Source organism: Maniola jurtina, chromosome 9 (assembly GCF_905333055.1).
Source record: "Maniola jurtina chromosome 9, ilManJurt1.1, whole genome shotgun sequence".
Taxonomy (NCBI): domain Eukaryota; kingdom Metazoa; phylum Arthropoda; class Insecta; order Lepidoptera; family Nymphalidae; genus Maniola; species Maniola jurtina.
Window position 1 is genome coordinate 3697645 of NC_060037.1, and position 21098 is coordinate 3718742.

Below are 21098 nucleotides of genomic sequence, written 5' to 3' on the forward strand. Positions count from 1 at the left end.
ACATATTTTTCTATAGGCAGCTCTTTCAAGATTTGTATGTGTTCTAGAAGTACCTACTTATGTAATAAAATAGATAATTGTTTTTTTTTTTACTTAATATACTTAACTATAATATTAGCAGTAATTTAATTTAAAATTTATATAATCTTTCTGTGATAAATATCAGTTTCTGCCATAATGTTAGTTTTACAACAATTATGAACCCCATAGCTGTTCTGTGCCTAATATTATTGTATTATTGACAAATGACTTTATTTATATACAAGAACTTTTCTATAATTTTTGAATTTTAATACAATTAATTCTTACAATATTTTATACACTACTATTTAAATACAATATTATAATATGTTATGTTATATTTTTAATGGAAGTGTCCAAATAGCTAAAAATGGTCGTTTAGTTTAAAAAAACCGGCCAAGTGCGAGTCAGACTCGCGCACCGAGGGTTTCGTACTCGGGTATTTTTTTCCGACATTATGCACCGTAAACAAAAAACTATTATGCTTAAACATAAACAAAAATCTGTTACAGAATGTACAAGTAAAGCCCTTTCATGTGATACCCCACTTAGTATTAAGTTATCTTACTTTGTAAATTGAAACACATTTTTTTTTCTGTGATGTAACCACAAAGGTTTTCGGATTTATTCCTTTACTTGTGGTGTGCTATAAGAGCTATCTACCTGCCAAATTTCATAATTCTAGGTCAACGGGAAGTACCCTATAGGTTTTCTTGATAGACACAACAGACAAACAGATAGACAGACGACAAAGTGATCCTGTAAGGGTTCCGTTATTCTTTTAGAGGTACGGAACCCTAAAAAATCGGTCAAGTGCGAGTCGGACTCGAACACGAAGTGTTCCGTACCATTGTACAAGAAATAACACTTAATTTTTTTAATTTTCATGCATGGGTATAGTTAAGGCCTGGAGAGTGACATAGACTACTTTTTATACCAAAAAAAAATAAAGAGTTCTCACAGGTTTTTCAAAGCCTAAATCCACGCGGACGAAGTAGCGGACTTCAGCTAGTTTTTAAATAATCGCACAGTATAAAAAACTAAGCAATTTTTCATCTCTGTATTTAATGTTTTTCAAAGTACCGATAGCACGCTACAGGTCGAGGACACGTGGCAATCAGAGTGGGGACGCCTCGCACACCCGCACAGCCCCCGCACTAACCCGGTGCGGGATAGCGCGGGTGACGTGCGGGTCCCCGCCTCATAGCCCGATTGCCATCTCGACCTGTCGCATACTTTACCTACCTATACATAGTTTTAGCTCATAATTTGTTTAGAATGCTAGAGAAACTAATTGCAAAAATGAAACTAAAAATTATTTACTTGTAAATAATAAATTGAAAAATCTGTGATTGCAGTTTGTGATCCTCCTGTAGCGCTTTGCACTTTCAGGCTATATGAGGCTAAAAGCAACTGTATTTTTTGGCTTTCTAAGTCCTGTTTCTCTTCCCAAATCCTAGCGCCAATTTTTCCAGCATAGCACCAAAGGGATTAGAATAATTTTGTGAAACTATGAAGAAACTTGTGCAAAAATTTCCTCAAAAGTTAAAAACTTAAATTATCTACTTCTATTTGTAAATTGTTTTACTGGATGGTATCCAAATGTAAATACATCAGTTTCATAGAAACTTTTATCTACTTATAATAATGTAGGAGGCTTGTGCATGAACTATGTTATATTTTCTTATGTATAGCTTGTTATTATGTTCTAATAGATCAATTTATTGTAGGCTATGTTAGACTTGCTCTCAAATTAGAATATTGTATAGCCTGCTCTACACTCGCGCTGCAACACCCAGTGCTATCTAGTCTATTTTTTAATCTGGACACCAAAATGACGTTTCGTGTGTTGTCTGTTTACGACCCTTTAATTATAGTGATGTGATCCAATCGACACTTACCGATAAAATATATCTGTAGCAATTCTTGTCAAATGTGTATGAGATAACAAAATGTATTGAAAAATAATTCCAATTCAAACATAAAGCTTGATTCTGAATTTATGAGTTTGTATATATTATTATTGAAAATTCCCTTAGGTGAATTATTTTTATATTTTTTTTTACTAATTATTCTTTAAGTCTTTCAAATAATATGTGATAGGTGCTACTTTTTAGTCCCGTAATTACATATTTCGTATGTTTAATTTACTTGTTTTGCACGAAATGTTATTTTGTTAACAATTTTGACCTAAACGGGAACAAGGAGGATAACACTGTTTTTGTTAAGCTGGTATCATTATTTTTAAGTTTCACATTTCTAGTTGTCATTTTGGTCTCTGAGATTAAAAAATAGACTATAAACGATAATATTAAATATAGAATGTGGATGATGTCTTGGCTTCATGACAAAACCAACACCGTACATGTTGGTTTTGTCATTGATATCCAGATTAAGATTCTGTTATGTTGTTCGCAGACTATCAAGACGTAAGTAAAGAGCAAACATTTATATATTGTGTTATTATTTTGCAAATGAATTATTGCAATTCAACAAAATTTAGGATTGCACAAAATATAATATAATTTTGTACATGTTTTTGTGTTTGTTAAACACATTCCATACAGCTAAATGCTTTCCATTTTAATATATATGTAGTGAAATAAGTAAAAGTATAATTGAATGGGTATGGAAATTGAATTAATAAAAAATCTAAGTTATTATTTTATCATTCCATGTCTATCTAAGTTTTGAACTTTGAAAGATAAAAATTGTTGTCAATAAAATGGTTCTAAATTAATTTTGTTGTTTAATTTCAATAGTTGTCTCATTTACTTTTAGAATAGTTCTAATGTTTTTAACAAATTAGCGGTTGATCTGGGAGGGGTGATTCGCTAACTCAGTGATCAACACTTAAATGACAGCCAACAAAGTCTTTTGACATTGGTTGATTGTACATTTCTGCCTCACTGAGTGATAGGAGTGATATTATACTAAAAACAGTTTTTCCGCTTTTAAACTTTCATTAGATTAAATATAAATGTCTAATGAGCTTGGTGGCTATCATTCGGTGTTGATCACTGAGTTAGCGAATCATCCCACAGGAAACTATTATTGATACAAAATTTTATGTTTGTAAAAATAAAGAAAAGATCATTAATAAAAAAGAATATTAATTTTATTACTTGAGAAAATATTAACACACATTAAGTAATTATTATTATTAGCATTTAGTTCATAAAACGAAAACATGAATTAATTTTTGACACACAATAATAAGCCTAAAATTAAATCATCTGATCATTCCCTATCTCCTCAATCAAAACCTTAACCTACAAAATAACAATATAATATAGTAATGACACTGACTTTGTTTTCAATTGAATTACTTAATAACTATTGTGAGCTCTTATCTTAGGCAGTTATCATTACATTAACAGTCTTCAATTCCTATCATGTGATCTGTGTTTATCTCAGTTTTAAAGAGTCGAGACTGTCAAGAAGGTTTTGTACTTCAGAATCGACTTGCTCCCTTGTGCTGACATTCTCTAGTCTCTCACGTACAGACTCCAACTCTCCTGCATCTGCCTTTTGTATCTTCATATATTTTAACATCATCTCAACAACCAAGCAAATTTCGCTGATGAGCTGTTTGGTCTCTTCAAAGTGGCCCGCACCACTGGGGCGCATCTGTATTAACTTCAATTTACTTTGTGCAAGTTGAATAGGGTTACGCCCGTTCTTATCATGTGAACTCACGTCTGTACCTGCATCGAGCAATTGAATTACAACAGGGATGTGATTGGTGCAGGCTGCAAGGTGAAGCGGCGTATTTCCAAGGGTATCCTTGATATTAGGGTTAGCGCCGTGTCTTATTAGCATTTTAACAACATCAACATAACCACGGCATGCCGCTAGGTGCAAAGGACTTCTTTTATGTTCATCTGAGCAATTCGGATCTGCGCCTGAGAGCAGGAGCTTTTCGACGAGCTCCGTATTATTGGTAGAGGCAGCGAATCGGAGCTTTTTATTTCTGGATGAACAAATTGTACCTCCATATCGATACTTCAACCTACAGTGTCTCGCTTTTGTAGAGCACTTAATCTTGCCAATATGTTCATGCGGCTCACCAAGGAAGTCTATAGGCATCGGCTGGCCTGCTAGGTTGATCGGTATCGCTGGCGGATTAAATTCCAGCACACAGTATGAATGGTCAAAAACAGGATTGTCGCTACTTTCATTCCCAGTGTCCACACCTGAATCTGCCATTATACTGTTCTTAATGTAATTTAGGATACGGGATACATACCAAGCATTTATAATAAAGTGAAAAACAACACAATTTTTCGCAAGAAACTAGAAACAACAAGAAGAATAATTATCAAACTTTCTATTCTACTAACATTGTAAATTCCAAATTGTCAAACTCAAAATGACATTGGGAGAATCATAATGGTTCTTACACACCAATAAACTTCAGTCGCAGAGTCGTGCCGTCCTGCCGTCCTGTATTGTGTGAACAACATCGCAACATCCATCACCTCCATTCAAATATTATAAGCCATGTGTGCCAGGATGCTGTATTATAATATTTTATCGTCACAATAGACGATAGAGTGGGAATGCGCCCTTAGGGGCTGAAATATGATCAAGTTGAGGCACTGGTTTTATATATAAGCGACCACAACACAATAAATGCACCGTGTATGAGCAACATGAAATTAATTTTTAGCTGTGGCAGAATTAAAATTTTGTCAACTGTCAAAGTTTGACAGCGACAGCGTATTCGCCAATCAGTTTCAGATTCAGAATAATTTAGAAAATAATTTGTGATTTCAGTGCTGTTATATTTTTATCAACAGTGCTGCGTAGATATCACAAAGGATGCAGCAGCTAACAGTGTTTATGGTAAGAGAAAATGTATTTGCCCTTTGTTCTCCTAAAAATTTCCAATTTTGTATGGACCTTATAACCTATAAAGTTTTGCCGAAAGGATATTGAGAGTTCGCGTTCGTACATCGACGAGCTGTACTCCTCGAACCCTGAGAAGGTGATGGAGGCTCTGGTGACACTGAAGAATTCTGTGATCGGCAGCAATCGGCAAAAGAGTTCTGTGATACAACAGGGAATAGTACCAAGACTGTTGCAGTTAATGACTGATGATGGGCTGGATCCAAACATAAGGCTTGAAGCAACCATTACGATCGGTGAGTCTGCTGCTTCGCTCCTTTAACACCTTCACCTTAGCCTTACATACAAAATGTTTGGCAAACATTATTGACAAGTTGTTGCCCTTTGCTATCAATGTCACGCTATTCATAGCTATTAGGTATTGGTAAAGAACACAATATTATTCTTGAAACAAACATGTACATAAACATAAAGTTTACATTGTTAGACAGTACTCTATTTTAGCGTGTAACAAATCAGCTTTCATTGTAACATTAAGTAGTTCACTGATCATTATAAATGTATATTATGACTGATATTCTACATGTGGCAGTGATAAAACTAAAAGTGGTAAAATCAAGGAACATTTTAACACAAAGGGGAAAAAGTAGCATAATTCTTCCATGCCATACTGATGCAAGTGTCATTTAGTATTATTTTCTTTAAGAAATCCCAAATTATTTTAGAATTATTTAAATGTGATTAACAAAATGTCCAAACTCCAAACATATTAATCCCCTTTTTTGTCAAAAAGTTAAAAATGTTTTTTTTTTAAGATTCAAGATTTTTATTTGCAGAAACATTTTTTGACAGAGTTTATTAAGTACATATTGTCCAGCAGAAATGTTTCACCTTACATAATCAGGCATGCAATATTTATTCATATTTAATTTACAAAGTCATTCTTATTTTTAAACTATTCTTTGAATTCATTAAACTACATTAAATATATCACATTTCAAATTATAATTATTACCAATAGTAAGTCAACAAATAAATAATATTATAGCAAATAAAATAATCACATCAAGTCAATAAATATAATATCAAATAATGTTGCATGGATCACTTTGGTTCTACCATTGTCATGTATAGCATATTACATATGTAAAATTTAAATAGAAAAATGATTTTTCTATTTAAGTATTTATATTCTAAAACCACTATCAATTGAGAGAATTTTCATTTTTCATTTAATTTAATCTTTTCAAAGGTTATTTATTACCACCTATCCAACTTTGATCAAAATCAGTTAATAAACCTGATATTTATGTTGACCTAAATCTCATAGAGCCAAAGCAAAGCTAGTATTCAAAGTCAGTCTTTTATTTAAAAAAACTAGATGATGCCTGTGACTTCATCCATGTGCATATAAGTTTTTAAAATTCCAATGAAAACTCTTTGATTTTTCAGGATAAAAAGTAGCCTATGTAATATGTATTGATTCAGGGAATAAGCTATTTCCATTGCAAATTTTAGCTAAACTAGTTCAGCCATTGTGTCATCAGTCATCAAGTAGTAACATATATCCAAACTTTCCCATCACTCTAAAGTGGGCTCTACACTCACGGCGCGAATGGCCACAAAAGCCCGCGACAACTTCGAATCACGAGTGTAGATGTTGTTCACGCCTTCGCGTTCACGCTTCGCGCCTTTCCCCGATCAGTGTCGGTTTTTGTTCCGCGACAAAGGGTTTGCGGCGCGAACGTGGACGCATCGTCAACGTCACGAACAAAACTTGAGAGTGTGGAGGTACACAGTTCACGCATGGATCGCGGCATGCATTCACGGCGTCAAATAACGGCGCGACTTCACGTGTGAGTGTAGAGCCGGTACAATATTATAAGGATAAGGATAAGTTTTTGATTGTGAAATATTAAATTTAACATAAATAAGTCTATGTAATGACGATAATTATTTATTTAAACTTTAAACTAAAGCTATGATTTATGATGCAGTGTGTTCCCTGCTCCTTCTGCATACAATTTGATTAAGAGAACAAGACTTAGGTTTTACAGTTATAATCAGATGTTTCATGTCAATGATAATTACCTGAACTAATAGCTTAACATGCTCTCTAAAGCATGGAGGAAAGAAAAAGCTGAATTTGGATCTCCAAAGTCGTCACTCAGTCAGTTACTAACTTGGGTCAACCCTTCTTAACAATTGCAATCAATTTATTATGCATTGTCAAGTAAAGACACCATGATTAAAAATAAATGTGTCAGAGTTAAAAGAGGACTAGACTGCTTCTGTTTGCCAGCTCAAATAATCAATTTTATTACACAGGATCCTTAGCAAAAGGCACTCCAGAAAACGTAGCCTCATTAGTGGAACATGGTACAACAATAGTGCTAGTAGAGTTGCTCAAGGTGGTGCCGACGGGGACACGGCTGGCAGAGGCGTGCCTGTGTGCCTTACGGAGCATCTTCCAACACCCCCCTGCACCTATTGCTGCGCTACCAGCGGATATGAGACTCCTGACCAGGTTGACACGTAAGTTGAGAATACATGACTGTTACTGTAATTTGTATTTTTTATTTCATAATATTGTGAGTGTTATATACAGATACAGTAGTATCTGTATTAGGTATCAATGTAGTTTGTTTAAGAGATATTCTTCATTATTTATTTTACGTTTACTTGGTCGATCGCAAACACGTGTTGTCAATACACAGAAACATATTTTGTCTCAAACGAATAATGACTTTGTCTCTTTTTTGCGAAGGTTTGCATGACATTTGCGAAAATTCCAGCGATTTCTGATAGTTGTGCTTACTTGGTTTAATGCTCTTTTGTTCTCGCAGACCAGCAAATTGTACTATGAAGGTATATTTGCAGAAATAGCCCGAGAAGGGTCGCCCACAGCGCGCGCCTGCGTAGTCCGTATTCTGTCGATCTGGTGCGGCGGGCCGGTAGAGCAGGAGGCGCTGTGCGCGGCCGGCGCCTGCGCAGCCATCGCCGCGCTGCTGGCCACCCGGGGCTTCTCCGCGCCGCCGCTGGCGAGGGCGCTACCTGCGTTGGACCTGCTCGCCGCTATGTGCTTCGAGAACGCCAATGTGTCTCAAGTTGCTCTCAATACCAGGTATTACTTAACTATTCATTCCCTAGTAAAATTATTGTCACACTTCACACTAATATTATAAAGGCGAAGGTTTGTGTGTATGTGTGATTAGTCTTTCACGTGAAAACTACAGGATGGATTTGACCGAAATTTGGAATCCAGATAGATTATACCCTGGGTTAACACATAGGCTACTTTTTATCCTGGAAAATCGAGTTCCCACAGGATTTAAAAAAAACTTATATCTACACAAATGAAGTTGCGGGCATCAGCTAGTATGACATATATCTCATTCTGACAGGAGACTCGTGCTCAGTAGTGCTGGCGATGTTTACGATGATGATGAGTGATGGCATATCTTTATTATGTAAAAATGTGATTATTTTCATTGGTTTTGCTGTTATTTTAAAATTATATAAGATAATGACCATGAAAGGTATAAAGCAAGCACACTGCTTTACTCTATTACATGCTCATCATAACTGTACAGTCAATGGTAACTTAGTTCATCATGATGCCAATTTTTATTCATAGCTAAGCACCTTGACCAAAAACATTGAATTTACCCTTTTATAGATGCAAAATTTTCCAAAATTTTAATGACTTATACATGGTTATTTTAATGGTAGTACTTTTTTAGGCACTGTGAGAAAACAATACCAGAGCTACTTACAACACTCGTATCGCGAGATAAACCATTGCCTGTAGCGATGGGTGCCGCGCGTTGCCTCACCTTCATACACAGAGCGGGTGCCTTGGCCTCCGATGACAACAGGTGAGGACTATGCCACTAGTGCAGCCCATAGAAATACTTCATGCAATTGATCGATAGAGACATCTAGATAGGAAACCATCAGGTCACAGAGCTGAGATGCGATTTTAAAGATCAATAGGAGTTGGTAGGGCAAAGGGGTTTGAATATTTCATTATGGAGTTTGGCCTACCAAGTACTTTGCCATTTTTTTATTTTTTCAAAATAGTGGCCACGCATAAAACCTTGTGGCCACTATTTTAGAAAAAAAGAAAAATGGCGCACTACTGGTCACGCCAAAATCAAAATAAAAACAGACAAATTAACTCTTGTTATGAAAATGTTTTTGTTTCAGAGTTGTTTTCGGAGCGCTGCCTTGCCTGGCCAGGCTTTGTACTAAGGAAATGCCTGAAGACATTAGAGCGACAGCAGCCGAAACACTAGCATACTTAGCAGAGGTTAGTATTGTACGGGAGCTGTGCTGTGTGCTCGACCGTAGCAATAGGGAAATTTCCCAACCGAGCGGTGTTGTGCTCGGTAGCGCCAGCTGGGCCGATGGTAGTACGTTGAAACTTCTATATATAGTCCAATTTGATAAACGCTCTGTCGATGCGATTGAAAGTTGCGTGTTTCTCCTTGTATGCCAATTAAGCTACCCGTGCTGCCATCTAGGCGTAGGTCGTGAGTTATCAGGCTGGGGTACGTGTTTCGAGCGTTGTTGATTGATTGAGTTTAGAAGCGACATCTTCTTGCGAATGTGGCAACCGCTACATCACTCCCCTCTGAGACGACGTCGTGGTGTGAAGCATCGAGGAGAGGTGACGTTGTTGTGCATCCAAGGGGAATGGCGCCTGGCTTAGCCATCCGGAGAAGTGGCGTTATATGCTGACATCTGCTGGTGGAGTGCAGACCCATTGTGCCCTGATGTGCGATGACGCTTGCTGCGCTGCGCCGTGCGATCCCAAGGGTGTTGCGGTGTGTGCGCGATGCGTCCCTTGACCGCGTTGGTGTGCGCCGTGCGTCAGTGTGCGGTGTGCGTCCACTTTTGATCACCTCGGCTGTTGCGGTGGTGTGTGACCACGCTGAGTTGGTTGCGGTGATGTGTGATCCGTCTTCGATCACGTCGGCTGCTTGTGGTGGTGTGTGTGACCACGCTTGAGTCGGTTGCATTGTGCGATCCGTCTTCGATCACGTCGGTTGTCACCAACGTACGGGAGCTGTGTGGCTGTGCTCGACCGTAGCAATAGGGAAATTTCCCAACCGAGCGGTGTTGTGCTCGAAAGCGCCAGCTGGGCCGATGGTAGTACGTTGAAACTTCTATATATAGTCCAATTTGATAAACGCTCTGTCGATGCGATTGAAAGTTGCGTGTTTCTCCTTGTATGCCAATTAAGCTACCCGTGCTGCCATCTAGGCGTAGGTCGTGAGTTATCAGGCTGGGGTACGTGTTTCGAGCGTTGTTGATTGATTGAGTTTAGAAGCGACATCTTCTTGCGAATGTGGCAACCGCTACAGTATCATACTAATATAATAAATGCGAAAGTGTTTGTTTGTTCTTCAATCACGTCGCAATAAAGCTATGAATTGACGTGATTTTTTGCATGGGTTTTAAAGATCTGGAGAGTGACGACATACGCTACTTTTTACTGGGTAAAATTAAAGAGGCGAAGGTCGTTATAAGGGGTAAAGTGGAGGCGACTTAGGTTAGGGAAGCAAAATTGTTAATTACATTACTAACCACGTTTCTGTGTCCAGGTGGACACCTCTCTACAAAGGCTAGCTGCAATATCCAACCACCTGATGAGTTCGCTCGCAGAGATCGTCAACTGTCCGTCCGCGGCCGCCAAACAAGGCGCCTTCAAGTGTTTCGCGTCCCTCGGAGCTAATGATGAGGACATCCGGAAGAGGATTATTGAAACACACGGACTCATGGTGCACGTGGTCAACGGCATGAACAATCCCGAACCATCGGTAAGCCTTAATATCACTTTATCTATTGCATTCTCCCTCGCACTCCATCGGTACTGAAAGAGAGGCGAATAGAATAGAATAGAAGATATTGCTCAGCGATTTAATTTGATAAATGTGTTTCTGCCTATAGTGTGTCGTTTCGTTTTTAGGGTTCTTAAAAAATCTTAAAACTGTGAAAATAAGTAAAAAGTGTTACAACAAAATAATGTTTATAAAATCACATGATAGATGGCGCTATCCATCATTAACTTACGTGTTGTAGAGATGTTGAAAATTGTTATTTCTTGTACGATGGTACGGAACCCTTCATGTGCGAGTCCGATTTGCACTTGACCGGTTTGTTTTATGTAGGTCGTTTGCATGTAGTAACACAGGAGTATTGTTGTAGGTGAGGTTAGCGGCCGTTCGATGTCTGCATTCACTGTCAAGGTCAGTTCAGCAGTTACGGACCACGTTTCAGGTATTTATGACTGCCAATATTGTGTCATATTGTATGCACATACGTTTTACTCGTCATCTGCGATATAATAAAATGTTTAAATATAGCTCAGCTCCTACTTTTATGGCCTTTTCCTACTATTATAGTCCATGTTTTAATAATATGCTTTTGAAACTGTTTTCATATTTCGTTCTTGTTGTTGTGAAAAGTTATTCTGAAAGTTACTATCGTAACTTTGACGTGCGATTGACGTAAAAATTCTTTGACGTTTTGGCTGATATTGCAATTATATGAAAAGTAACTAAGCCATGTTACAATTTAGTAGTATTAAACATGAGTCGTAATATATAAAAAAATATATGTTATAATATATGCCATAAATTTGTTGGTACATTTTTTTGGTATAACAGTTAGCGGCCTCGAAATAGCAGTTCTGTTTGGTGGCCATTTTTAACAGGGTCCAAAGTAACGATCGCGCTACTTCCGTTTTAGGGAGATCGTTATCGTAATCGGTAGAAAATTTTGACCTTTGATTGGCTATAAAAAATGTAAACAGCGAATCAACCAATCAAAGGGCAGAATTTGCTGGCGATTACGAATACGTTTTTCTTACACAATCGGGGAAGCTGAATTACTCACAAGTCGTGCCTAAAGAAGTTTGATTACTGTCTATAGCTATACCGTTTGACTGAGACGGCATGAGGGGAATGGTTCCGGGGCTCAGCTTTGATTTTTACCTCGTCCTACCTCACGAGCTGTTTCAGTGGATCAGTATACCTATAGTTTCAAATATCATATCTTTGTATGGAACATGTTTGTATGATAAAAGTTGTACAGGACCACACAGTGTGGAGGCCGCTTATGCAGCTACTGAATGACTCGCCCGGTACGGAGCTGCTAACCGTGGGGTCTTCTACACTGTGCAATCTGCTGCTGGAGTTCTCGCCCGCCAAAGAGCCCATGTTAGACCAAGGTTTGATTTGTATTGTGTAGTGACTACACTAATTTTTGAAGACTTTCTCGAGTACAGGGGTGAGCACTACTTTATACCTACAGTATCCGCCAGAAAATGTTGTACATCATTCTTTAGAAAGAGATAGTGGTTTCGTAAAGCGTTGTCTCTGTCATTGAGACCGACAAAACGCCACATAGGTATGAGTGACAGAGACAACGCTCTACAAAGCCGAAATCTCATTCTAAAGGTCAATGTACAATATTTTTTGAAGTTCTTTAATTTACAATGTTCCTTGCGAAAAAGGCACTAAAATTTAGTGGGTCTATCATTACTCAAATTAACTTTCAAAAATTCACTTTTGAAATTCTTGTATTGTAATCATGATAGATCACAATTTCTAATGCCCAATGGTTTACATATAATTATTATGGGGATACGTGAGTAGGTGTGAAAACGTTAACAGACCACCAGACAGTTTTCCCAGTGAATCTCACTTTATCCTCACTTCACAATTATCCCTTTTGCATGGTCACTACGTGTCACCAGTCATGGATTCGCTCAAAGACTCGCTGAACGCGATGGCTCAAGTGTTTCAGCAGAAAATGAGCGAATTCCAGCAGGGCCTGGATAATGCACCAACAACGAGCACGAACGCATCCCTGGCTGCAGAGTTCAGCAGTTTCAGAACCTTCGTGCTCTCTGCCATGAATACTTTGCAGAGACAGGTGGAGTTCCTTGGCACAGAGGTCGATCGTCTGGAGATGCGTAGAAGGCGCAAAATGCTACTAGTCCATGGAGTTAGCGAGGAGAAGTCGGAAGATGTTACTTCACGGGTTTGTAACGTTGTGGGGGAACATCTTGGTGTGACTGGGTTATCTGTTACCTCCATCAAGTCATCTCATCGCTTGGGACGTCCTTCCGATAAGAAACCTCGCCCTATAGTGGTAAAGTTTGCAGATGCAACATTGCCGGATAGGGTTTGGTTCTCTAAAGCTGGATTTAAAGGCAGCGGTATAACTGTATCAGAGTTTTTAACGAGGAGCTGACACGGCGTATTTATGGAAGCAAGGCAGAGATTTGGTATCGCCAAGTGCTGGCTGGTGACAAGGGATGGCTGCATTCATATTATAGCCCCGGATGGTTCACGTCATCGAGTTGAGTGTAAGGCATACCACAGACTTCTAAACCTCTGACTCAGGGCACTGCCAGTCTTTCCTCCAGGTCCAAAAGAACAGTTAAAAATAAGTAACCTATCATTAATCTATACCTTTGTATTACTTTTACACAATATATTTTGTGCCTTGCAAGCTTTTTATAACAACTTACTTATCTTGCTCTAAGTATGTCACTATCATAAATCCTATGCTATTTATTTCTCTTATGTGTATAATAATTTATATAAACTGTAGTTTTCTTGTTAAGTATGTAAGTTTCAACTATTAACTAATGACAGCTGTGACATTTGACATCCTAGCCACAGACAACATAACTGCCCCGGATACAAGGCTTTTGGTCGAGCATTCCATTTGCATATTTAGTTAATTAAGTGTACACTAATAAATTTAATTCTTTAATATGTTTTTAATCTTTCATTAGAGCTACATAATTACAGACTTTTTCATACTTAATAATTGTAGTGCTTAAAATCCATTGTTTTAACGAGATTAATGTCAATTTCCATAGATATTAGCAATATTTTAATGTTTAATTTAGATGTATAATTGTTAACTTGGTTTTTATTGTCTTCTCATTTTCATTTATTATTGATGTCATTAGTATACAGGGTGGAATTTTGTAATGCCACCTGAAGAGAAAGTACTCTTAATACTGTAGATAGAAAATTTTAATCAAAGAAAACATTCCTATATTTTTGAATAGAAAGAAAACTGCATTCAAAGATTTTCGAAAATTCGCCTGCCACACTCGGGAATCGAACCGACTAAAATCTGTAAGAAATTACAACCTGCACTTTTATGTCGTAGATCGTTAGGGTCAATTATAAGGATCAAATCTCTGTAAGAAACTTAATAAATTAAATGAAAGGAAAAAATAAACTTGGACTTATAAATTCAATAAGTCATGTCAACTCTTTAACTCAAAGATCTAAGGAAGGAGTCTGCATTACAAACACGTGCAAATTGCCATCGTCTTGTCGAAATAGTAATTCGTCATTTTAATGGATAAATGACGTCAATAATATAATTACTAATTACTAACATAAGTAAATAAATGGATCTTTGAGTTAAAGAGCTTTAACTTAACTCATTGAATTTATAAGTCCAGATTTCATGGTTTTCCTTTCATTTAATTTATCAAGTTTCTTGGAGAGATTTGATCCTTATAATTGATCGTAACGATCTATGCAATAAAAGTGCAAATTATAATTTTTACAGATTTTAGTTAGTTCGGAAGAGATCGCTATTTAAGCAATAAGGCCGCTTATTGTACGAAAATCTATTTTATTTATACATTCTTGTCTTACATGTCTTGGTGTACAATAAAGAATATTTTACTTTACTTTATTATAAAAAACAGTGAAATCCCTCTGTCAACAGGTGCCGTAGAAATGCTATGTAATCTAACTAAAAGACCCGAGGCAGCTTTAAGATTAAATGGAATTTGGGCTCTCATGAACATGGCCTTTCAGGTAATGTACTTTAATAATTTTCATTCTCTTTCTCACCTTACTTCTTAACTTAGGAATCTTATTTCACTAGTGATTACACCCCTAAGGCTCGGGTCCTATTTAGCTATCTGCATGTCTTTCAGCCCGATCCGTCCAGTAGTTTGAGCTATGGGTTGATAGATCAGTCAGTCAATCAGTCAGTTTCTCTTTTATAGTATGGAAGTATGGCTTAACGTGGATGATAAAATATTTATACCTACTCGCCATTCTGGTGGATAATACAATCACACTAATATTATAAAGGCGAAAGTTTGTATGTGTGTGTGGGTGTGTGTGTGTGTGTGTGTGTGTGTGTGTGTGTGTGTGTGTGTGTGTGTGCGTGTGCGTGCGTGCGTTTGTGCGTGCGTGCGTGCGTGCGTGCGTGCGTGCGTGCGTGCGTCCTTGCGTGCGTGCGTGCGTGCGTGCGTGCGTTCGTGCGTGCGTGCGTGCGTGCGTGTGCGTGTGTGTGTGTGTATGTTTGTTACTCCTTCACACAAAAACTACTGGACGGATTTGGCTGAAATTCGGAATGGAGATAGATAATATCCTGGATTAGCACATAGGCTACTTTTTATCCCGGAAAACCAAAGAGTTCCCACGGGATTTCGAAAAACCTGAATCCACGCGGACGAAGTCGCGGGCGTCAGCTAGTATAAATTATAATCAGTCTGGTTATGGTGTTCCTTTAGTTTAAAATGTATTGCAGGCGGAACAAAAAGTAAAGCAGCGCATCCTATGTTGCCTGGGCACGGAGCAGATGTTCCGACTGCTGGGCGACGGCGACACGCGGGTCATCATGAAGACCCTGGGCTTGCTGCGGAACCTGCTCTCCACGAGGCAGCACATTGACGCTATCATGGCGGAGTACTCCTCACAAGTCATGCAGGTATTTAACAGTAGGTTTATATTATTGGTGTCTCGTTAAAAGGCCTGGATGCTTTGATTCAAAAATTCACCTAAACATTCTCCTTCCGTAAACCTCACCTTACTTTACGAACCGTCTCAATGTCGCACACAGTTCCATACATTACAACGCCATGGTACGCGTTACGTCTACGCTTACGCAGCCTGCGTGAACGAGCTGTAAGCGTTAAGTCCATTTTACAGTGATTGAGAGGTGATTTTAGGCGAGTCACTTTAGAGTTTCTTACCAAAGTACTATTCTTACCAAAGTAGTATTCTTATGGTGAGAATAATAAAATTTGTCCTCAGGCAGTGATAGTTGTGCTGGAAGGCTCGTACCCCGCGGAAGTGAAGGAGCAAGCGCTGTGCATCCTGGGCAACATCGGCGACGGGGAGAAGGCGAAGGATCTCATTATGGCCAATGAAGATGTGTTGAGGAAGCTCGTTGATTATCTGGTAGCTATTTTGTTTGGCTGCTTCAATAAACGATAAATACCTTGTTAAAAGAAATTAGACTTTGAAACTGGTAGTTATGGACTAGTAACAGCAGATAATAATTACTGTAAGAGCAAGTAGCCCACATCTATTTACTACAAAGTTATATAAAACATTCAACAATAATAGCTATTAAAATAAGAAAAAAAAATTACTAAATCACATATAGATGGCGCGGTTGTCATTAACTTGCAGTATTGCACCCTTCGTGTGCGAGCCTGACTCGCACTTGAGCTGTTTTTTGTTTGCATACAGGCGCATCCAGAAAGCAAGCTACAAGAGGCGGCATTGTTCGTGGCGGGCAACTTGGTGTGGCGCGGCGAGGCGGGCGCGGCCGCGAGGCAGGCGCGCCTCGCCGACCTTGGTGTGCTGCGCGCGCTCAAGCTGCTACGCGCGAGGCACGACGCGCACCACCTGCACGAGAAGTGAGTATTATTGCGTCCCAACTAAGAGTAGAAGAGTTGTGACGCTTTAGCTACAAGTATATTTTGATTCAATGTATTTTAACATGTTTTTATTAACTCACTTTCTTATCAGTCTGTTTGTTTAGGTTTTTTGATATACATATTTGCAATCGATTTTGCAAGACTAAAACTTAGCTCAATTTGCACAAGGGACTTCAATTTAACTATACCTTGTAGTGTGGTTTAAGATCTTGTCTTAGATATCTTTGGGGTTCTGTTCTAGAGAAAAAAAGAAACCTTATAGAAATAACGATCATTTCCTTGTCTGTCTGTCTGTCTAGACCCGTCAAGTTTTACAAGACCTTTGGGATACTTCCCGTTGACTTAGAATCATGTTTGGCAGGTGGCAATATCTTATAGCACAAGTTAAGGGGAAACCGTGAATTTGTGGTTCAAAAAAACATCATAAGATAGTGAAAGTATTATTTCTTGTACAATGGTACAGAACCCTTGGTGTGCGGGCCCGACTCGCACTTGACCGTTTTTTAATGATATTAAAGTAGGCTTTTTTTCAGAGTGAAAACCGCCCTCGCGCAATTCAGCGACTTCACATAAGGCGACCTTTGTATAAAGTCAACACAAGTAATGAAAACTGACTGCTTTCATACATCGCTTGTAATTTAGTCGGGGACTGTGAGTTATCGAGTCATAACAGTTATCTAATGAATAATTCTACGTAATGATGCTAAGTATTCAAATGTATATAGCTAAGTTCGCTGTTATCTCAAGTGAGGAATGTTATTGAAGTTATTTATTTTAGTTTTATCATGTTGATGATGACAGTCATTCACTGTTCACACATTCACTCTTGCTCATTCTAGTTCTTTAGTTTTTCTTTTTTCTCGTAATATACTCAGAACCGCTAAAGCTGCAGGTACATTACTAAGATTTGGTGTGTTGCAACCACTGACCTCTGCTAATACTTGTACGCTGGACCTGCGATTGCCGACCTGTTTTTGAATCTACTTGATTTTCGCGAATTTGGCGCTAATAGCAGCAGTGAGCGTCATGTGAGGAGACTTCTGTCAACATGAAGACCATTTGGCACAAAGTGTCAACTTTAATTCCCGGTGGGACGCTTCATATTGGCACAGAAAAATAACTGTCATTTTGGCACACCTCTTCCAGCATACTTGTATATGTACATTTCAGTGGTTGCAACTTATCTGGTACGACGATTGACTAATCAGAGCGCGCCTTGAGCGCAAGCGTATCAGAACGCCACAACATACAGGAACAGGTTATGTGCAACAAGAAGATCTTTGTTTGGACCGTCCGGGGATCCAGCTGGGTGCTGGTCCAACCGTTGTATAATACGTAAATTTCCAGAACGCATCCGCCATATTTGCTCTGTATCAACTGTCATGTCAAGTACGGTTGACCCTTAGATTAAGGACTAACGAAACGAATAAATTCGCAGAAGAACAATATCGACCGACATAGCTCAAAGGATTAGCAAGCTGAAGTGGCAATGGGCAGGTTTGTCGTTGAACCTACGGCCGATGGGCCAGACCTGTTCTCAAATGGGAACGCGTACCGGTAAGCGCATTGTGGGACGACCTCCAGCCCGCTCGACCGATGACCTGAAGAAGGTAGTGGGGAGCGGGTGGATGAGAAAGGTGGTAACGCGCTCTTGGAAAGGCCTGTCCAGCAATGGACGCATACAGGCCGATGGAATGAATGGAAAAAAGGACTAAAGCCGGACTTTTGACATAACAGTTGAAACAAATATGGCAAGCGCGTTCTCAAAATGTATGCACTATAATCTAATCGTTTGTTAACCGTGTAATTAGAATGGTTGATAACGAATTTATACTATAACAACATATTTTCACTGTTTCATGTAGATCGTATACACACGCAAAATTTCTATGGTTTGTAAAAATATAGTAAGATTTTTGACGGTCGATTCTTATCCTTTAAGGGTCAGCGCAAATCGGCGACGCACAGCGCAGATCATTTACTCACTGCCAACCCATTATCGACGTCTACATTGAAATAATATAGAAAATCGATTGACACTACAGGCATAACGAATAACTAAGTAGGTTTCTGCGGTAGTAGAGCGGAGCGGGAGGGAGTGATGACGTGACACGAGAGCTCAGACATTCGTCAATTTATGACAACTGTCATCCCTCCCGCACCGTTCCTCTGCCGCAGGAGCCTACTCAGTTACCCGAGAGTAAAAGGGATAGTCTGACTAGTTGTGTCAATTCATTTTCGATATTATTTCAACGTAAGCAATGTCGATAATGGGTCGGCAGTGAAAAATGCTCTGTGCTACGCATCGACAGATGTGCGTCGGCCCTAACTTGAAACTTCAAAGCACTTTTTAAAGTGACCTTGAGAATATTTTGACGTTAGGAAAATGTAGTTAAACTACTGTATAGCTTAATTTTTACGGCATTTTTGGCTTATCGACAATATAAAATAAGTATTGTAATGAAATTGAAAAGGTGAGGTACAGGAATGTAAAGTGATACGAAAGTGATGTAGCTTTTGATAAATCATGTATGAAATAAAATAGATGTAATATCTTACAACATAACGTGATAACGTGACCCGAATCCATGCAAAGTTTCCTAGCTCATACAAATACAGATAAAATTGACAAGTATTTTGAGCCCTGGGGCTAGTATATTTTTTTTTACGTGTACTTTGAAGCCTGGTATTCAGTTTGCAAGTATAACTCACCTCTAATCTGGAAAATGGCTGGCTAGATTGGATGCGAAAAGTTGAGGAAAAGCTCTTATGTCCAACAGTGGATGTATATTGGCCGGCGATGATGCGTGTTTTATGTTTCCACCCTTAATTGTGGGTATAGAAATAGAACGTAGTTTTATGAGTATGTGATTGTTTTCTTTTTAATTTTTAGAGTAGATTTTTCAATCGCGGAATAAACTATAACTGACGAATAAAGTGGTTTTGACGGATTATTGACACAAAAACTACAAAAATCCTCTTTTACTTATCAGTCGAATATTATTTGGTGATTGGAAAATGAGACTTTATTCCCAAAAAATACATTTTTTTCTTTTAGTTTTTTCACAGTAGGATACGCATCTTGCCATTGATCATTTAAATTTTAAAGAATGCTTACACATATACACATTGGCGTCGATTTTGTTGTCTTTCTCTAAACTAAATTTGGAGTATCTGTATCTTTTTCTTTTTAATACTGGTAAAAAAGGACGGAAAATGAATTTAAGATTCAAAGACTCTAAATTTTAAAACCTAAACCTAAAGTCACGAGGTTTAACATTTCTAAATTAAATTAGGTTTGTCTGTCCTTTTCTTATTACATTGGTAAGAAAAAGATGTGAATACTGTAAAATTTAATTTTATTCATAATCAGCACTAATGTATGTTTAAAAACCTAATAAGTCAGTGTTAAACTTTATTAAAAATAAGATAATTTTCAATTACTATGACATACGAATCTCAGTTTCAATTGTGAAATAAATTGCAGTTTGTAATATTTTCGGTTCTCCTGTTCTCATTAAGGATTACCAGGACCTCAATCGAGCGTATTTTGACTCTGCTCAGACTTGAGAATAAGTTAAAACGAGACAGATTTATGTACCTGACATAACTCTGTCTCGTTTAAGTAAAGTCGGAGTAAAGGTAATTCACGCTTGATTGATCTCAGCCTTAGTGTAACTTTTCAAGTCAACAAGCCCAAAAACAGCCAAACTTCAGTCAAAACAGTTCGTTTAAAACGATGCAATCACAGTACAGTTTCAACAGCTTTTATAGCAGTATTTTTTCTTCTGTTAAATTTAATTTTGAGATTTTATAACGTCATCTCTGTGCTATCGGATTGGTCTGCTAAATAGTTTCTACTCCGTTTAACTGGACAGGCAACCTTAGCGGACTTTTTAAAAATTTTTGGTTTACTATACGAATTGTCGCCAACGCCAATACAAGGGATTCGTTTTGCTTGAAAACTTACTCTCGAGGTTCAGAAACCTATAATATTTTCGTACTATTTGTATCGTTCATATAAAGATATCGTTTTCAGTAGTTCATTTGTCATTTACTCTAGTATACTGATGTATTCACGCCTGTAGGGTTAGTATAAGATTTTAAATCTCACTAGATAGTTGATAGAACGAACGTCACACAATGGTCAGAGTAAAATGGCCATAAAGGTCCTTGTTTAAAGTCAAAATATTTGCACCATCGATTTCGCAATTTTGCAAGGTTATGACTTGAAACGCTTGCTTTAGATGTGTGGCTGAATTTTAGGTTCAAAACAAGGTTAGGGCCCATTTTACTCGAAATGCTAAAGCTTTTCGGCGCTCGAATTCTATCAATGTTGGTGAGATGTAAAATCTTACACTAACCGTGCTGATATGCGATAGGTACGCAATTATGCCTTTACGCTACTAAGAGGAGTTTATTCAAAGTGCGCTTCAAAGTCCAAACTACGTTTTGGTTCTTGAGTAACCAATCAAAGTTAATATTTTTAGATGCGATC

At 38.1% G+C, this 21098-nt stretch overlaps 2 protein-coding genes across 2 annotated transcripts; one reads left to right on the forward strand and one right to left on the reverse strand.

Annotated features, from left to right (window-relative positions):
• Positions 1 to 3121: 3121 nt before the first annotated feature.
• Positions 3122 to 4370, reverse strand: LOC123868200 (ankyrin repeat domain-containing protein 54). Its single transcript, XM_045910615.1, has one exon. The coding sequence runs from the start codon at positions 4228 to 4230 to the stop codon at positions 3430 to 3432; it is 801 nt and encodes a 266-aa protein (XP_045766571.1). The 5' UTR covers positions 4231 to 4370; the 3' UTR covers positions 3122 to 3429.
• A 186-nt stretch (positions 4371 to 4556) lies between these two features.
• On the forward strand, positions 4557 to 19466 carry LOC123868189 (armadillo repeat-containing protein 8-like). The gene is made up of 14 exons (XM_045910596.1): positions 4557 to 4869; positions 4955 to 5168; positions 7201 to 7407; positions 7753 to 7996; positions 8616 to 8750; positions 9082 to 9184; positions 10482 to 10697; positions 11086 to 11157; positions 11974 to 12109; positions 14647 to 14738; positions 15463 to 15642; positions 15969 to 16115; positions 16410 to 16579; positions 17134 to 19466. Exons 1-14 carry the CDS (start codon positions 4846 to 4848, stop codon positions 17171 to 17173), a joined length of 1980 nt encoding a protein of 659 aa, XP_045766552.1. The 5' UTR covers positions 4557 to 4845; the 3' UTR covers positions 17174 to 19466.
• The last annotated feature ends 1632 nt before the right edge of the window (positions 19467 to 21098 follow it).

Bases quoted from the DNA above. Each gene is read 5' to 3' on its own strand.
- LOC123868200 (XM_045910615.1), bottom strand. From the start codon at position 4,230: ATGGCAGATTCAGGTGTGGACACTGGGAATGAAAGTAGCGACAATCCT.
- LOC123868189 (XM_045910596.1), top strand. From the start codon at position 4,846: ATGCAGCAGCTAACAGTGTTTATG. The intron at 7,408-7,752 runs GTAAGTTGAGAA...GTATATTTGCAG, and splicing joins ACTCCTGACCAGGTTGACAC to AAATAGCCCGAGAAGGGTCG. The intron at 15,643-15,968 runs GTATTTAACAGT...ATTTGTCCTCAG, and splicing joins ACTCCTCACAAGTCATGCAG to GCAGTGATAGTTGTGCTGGA.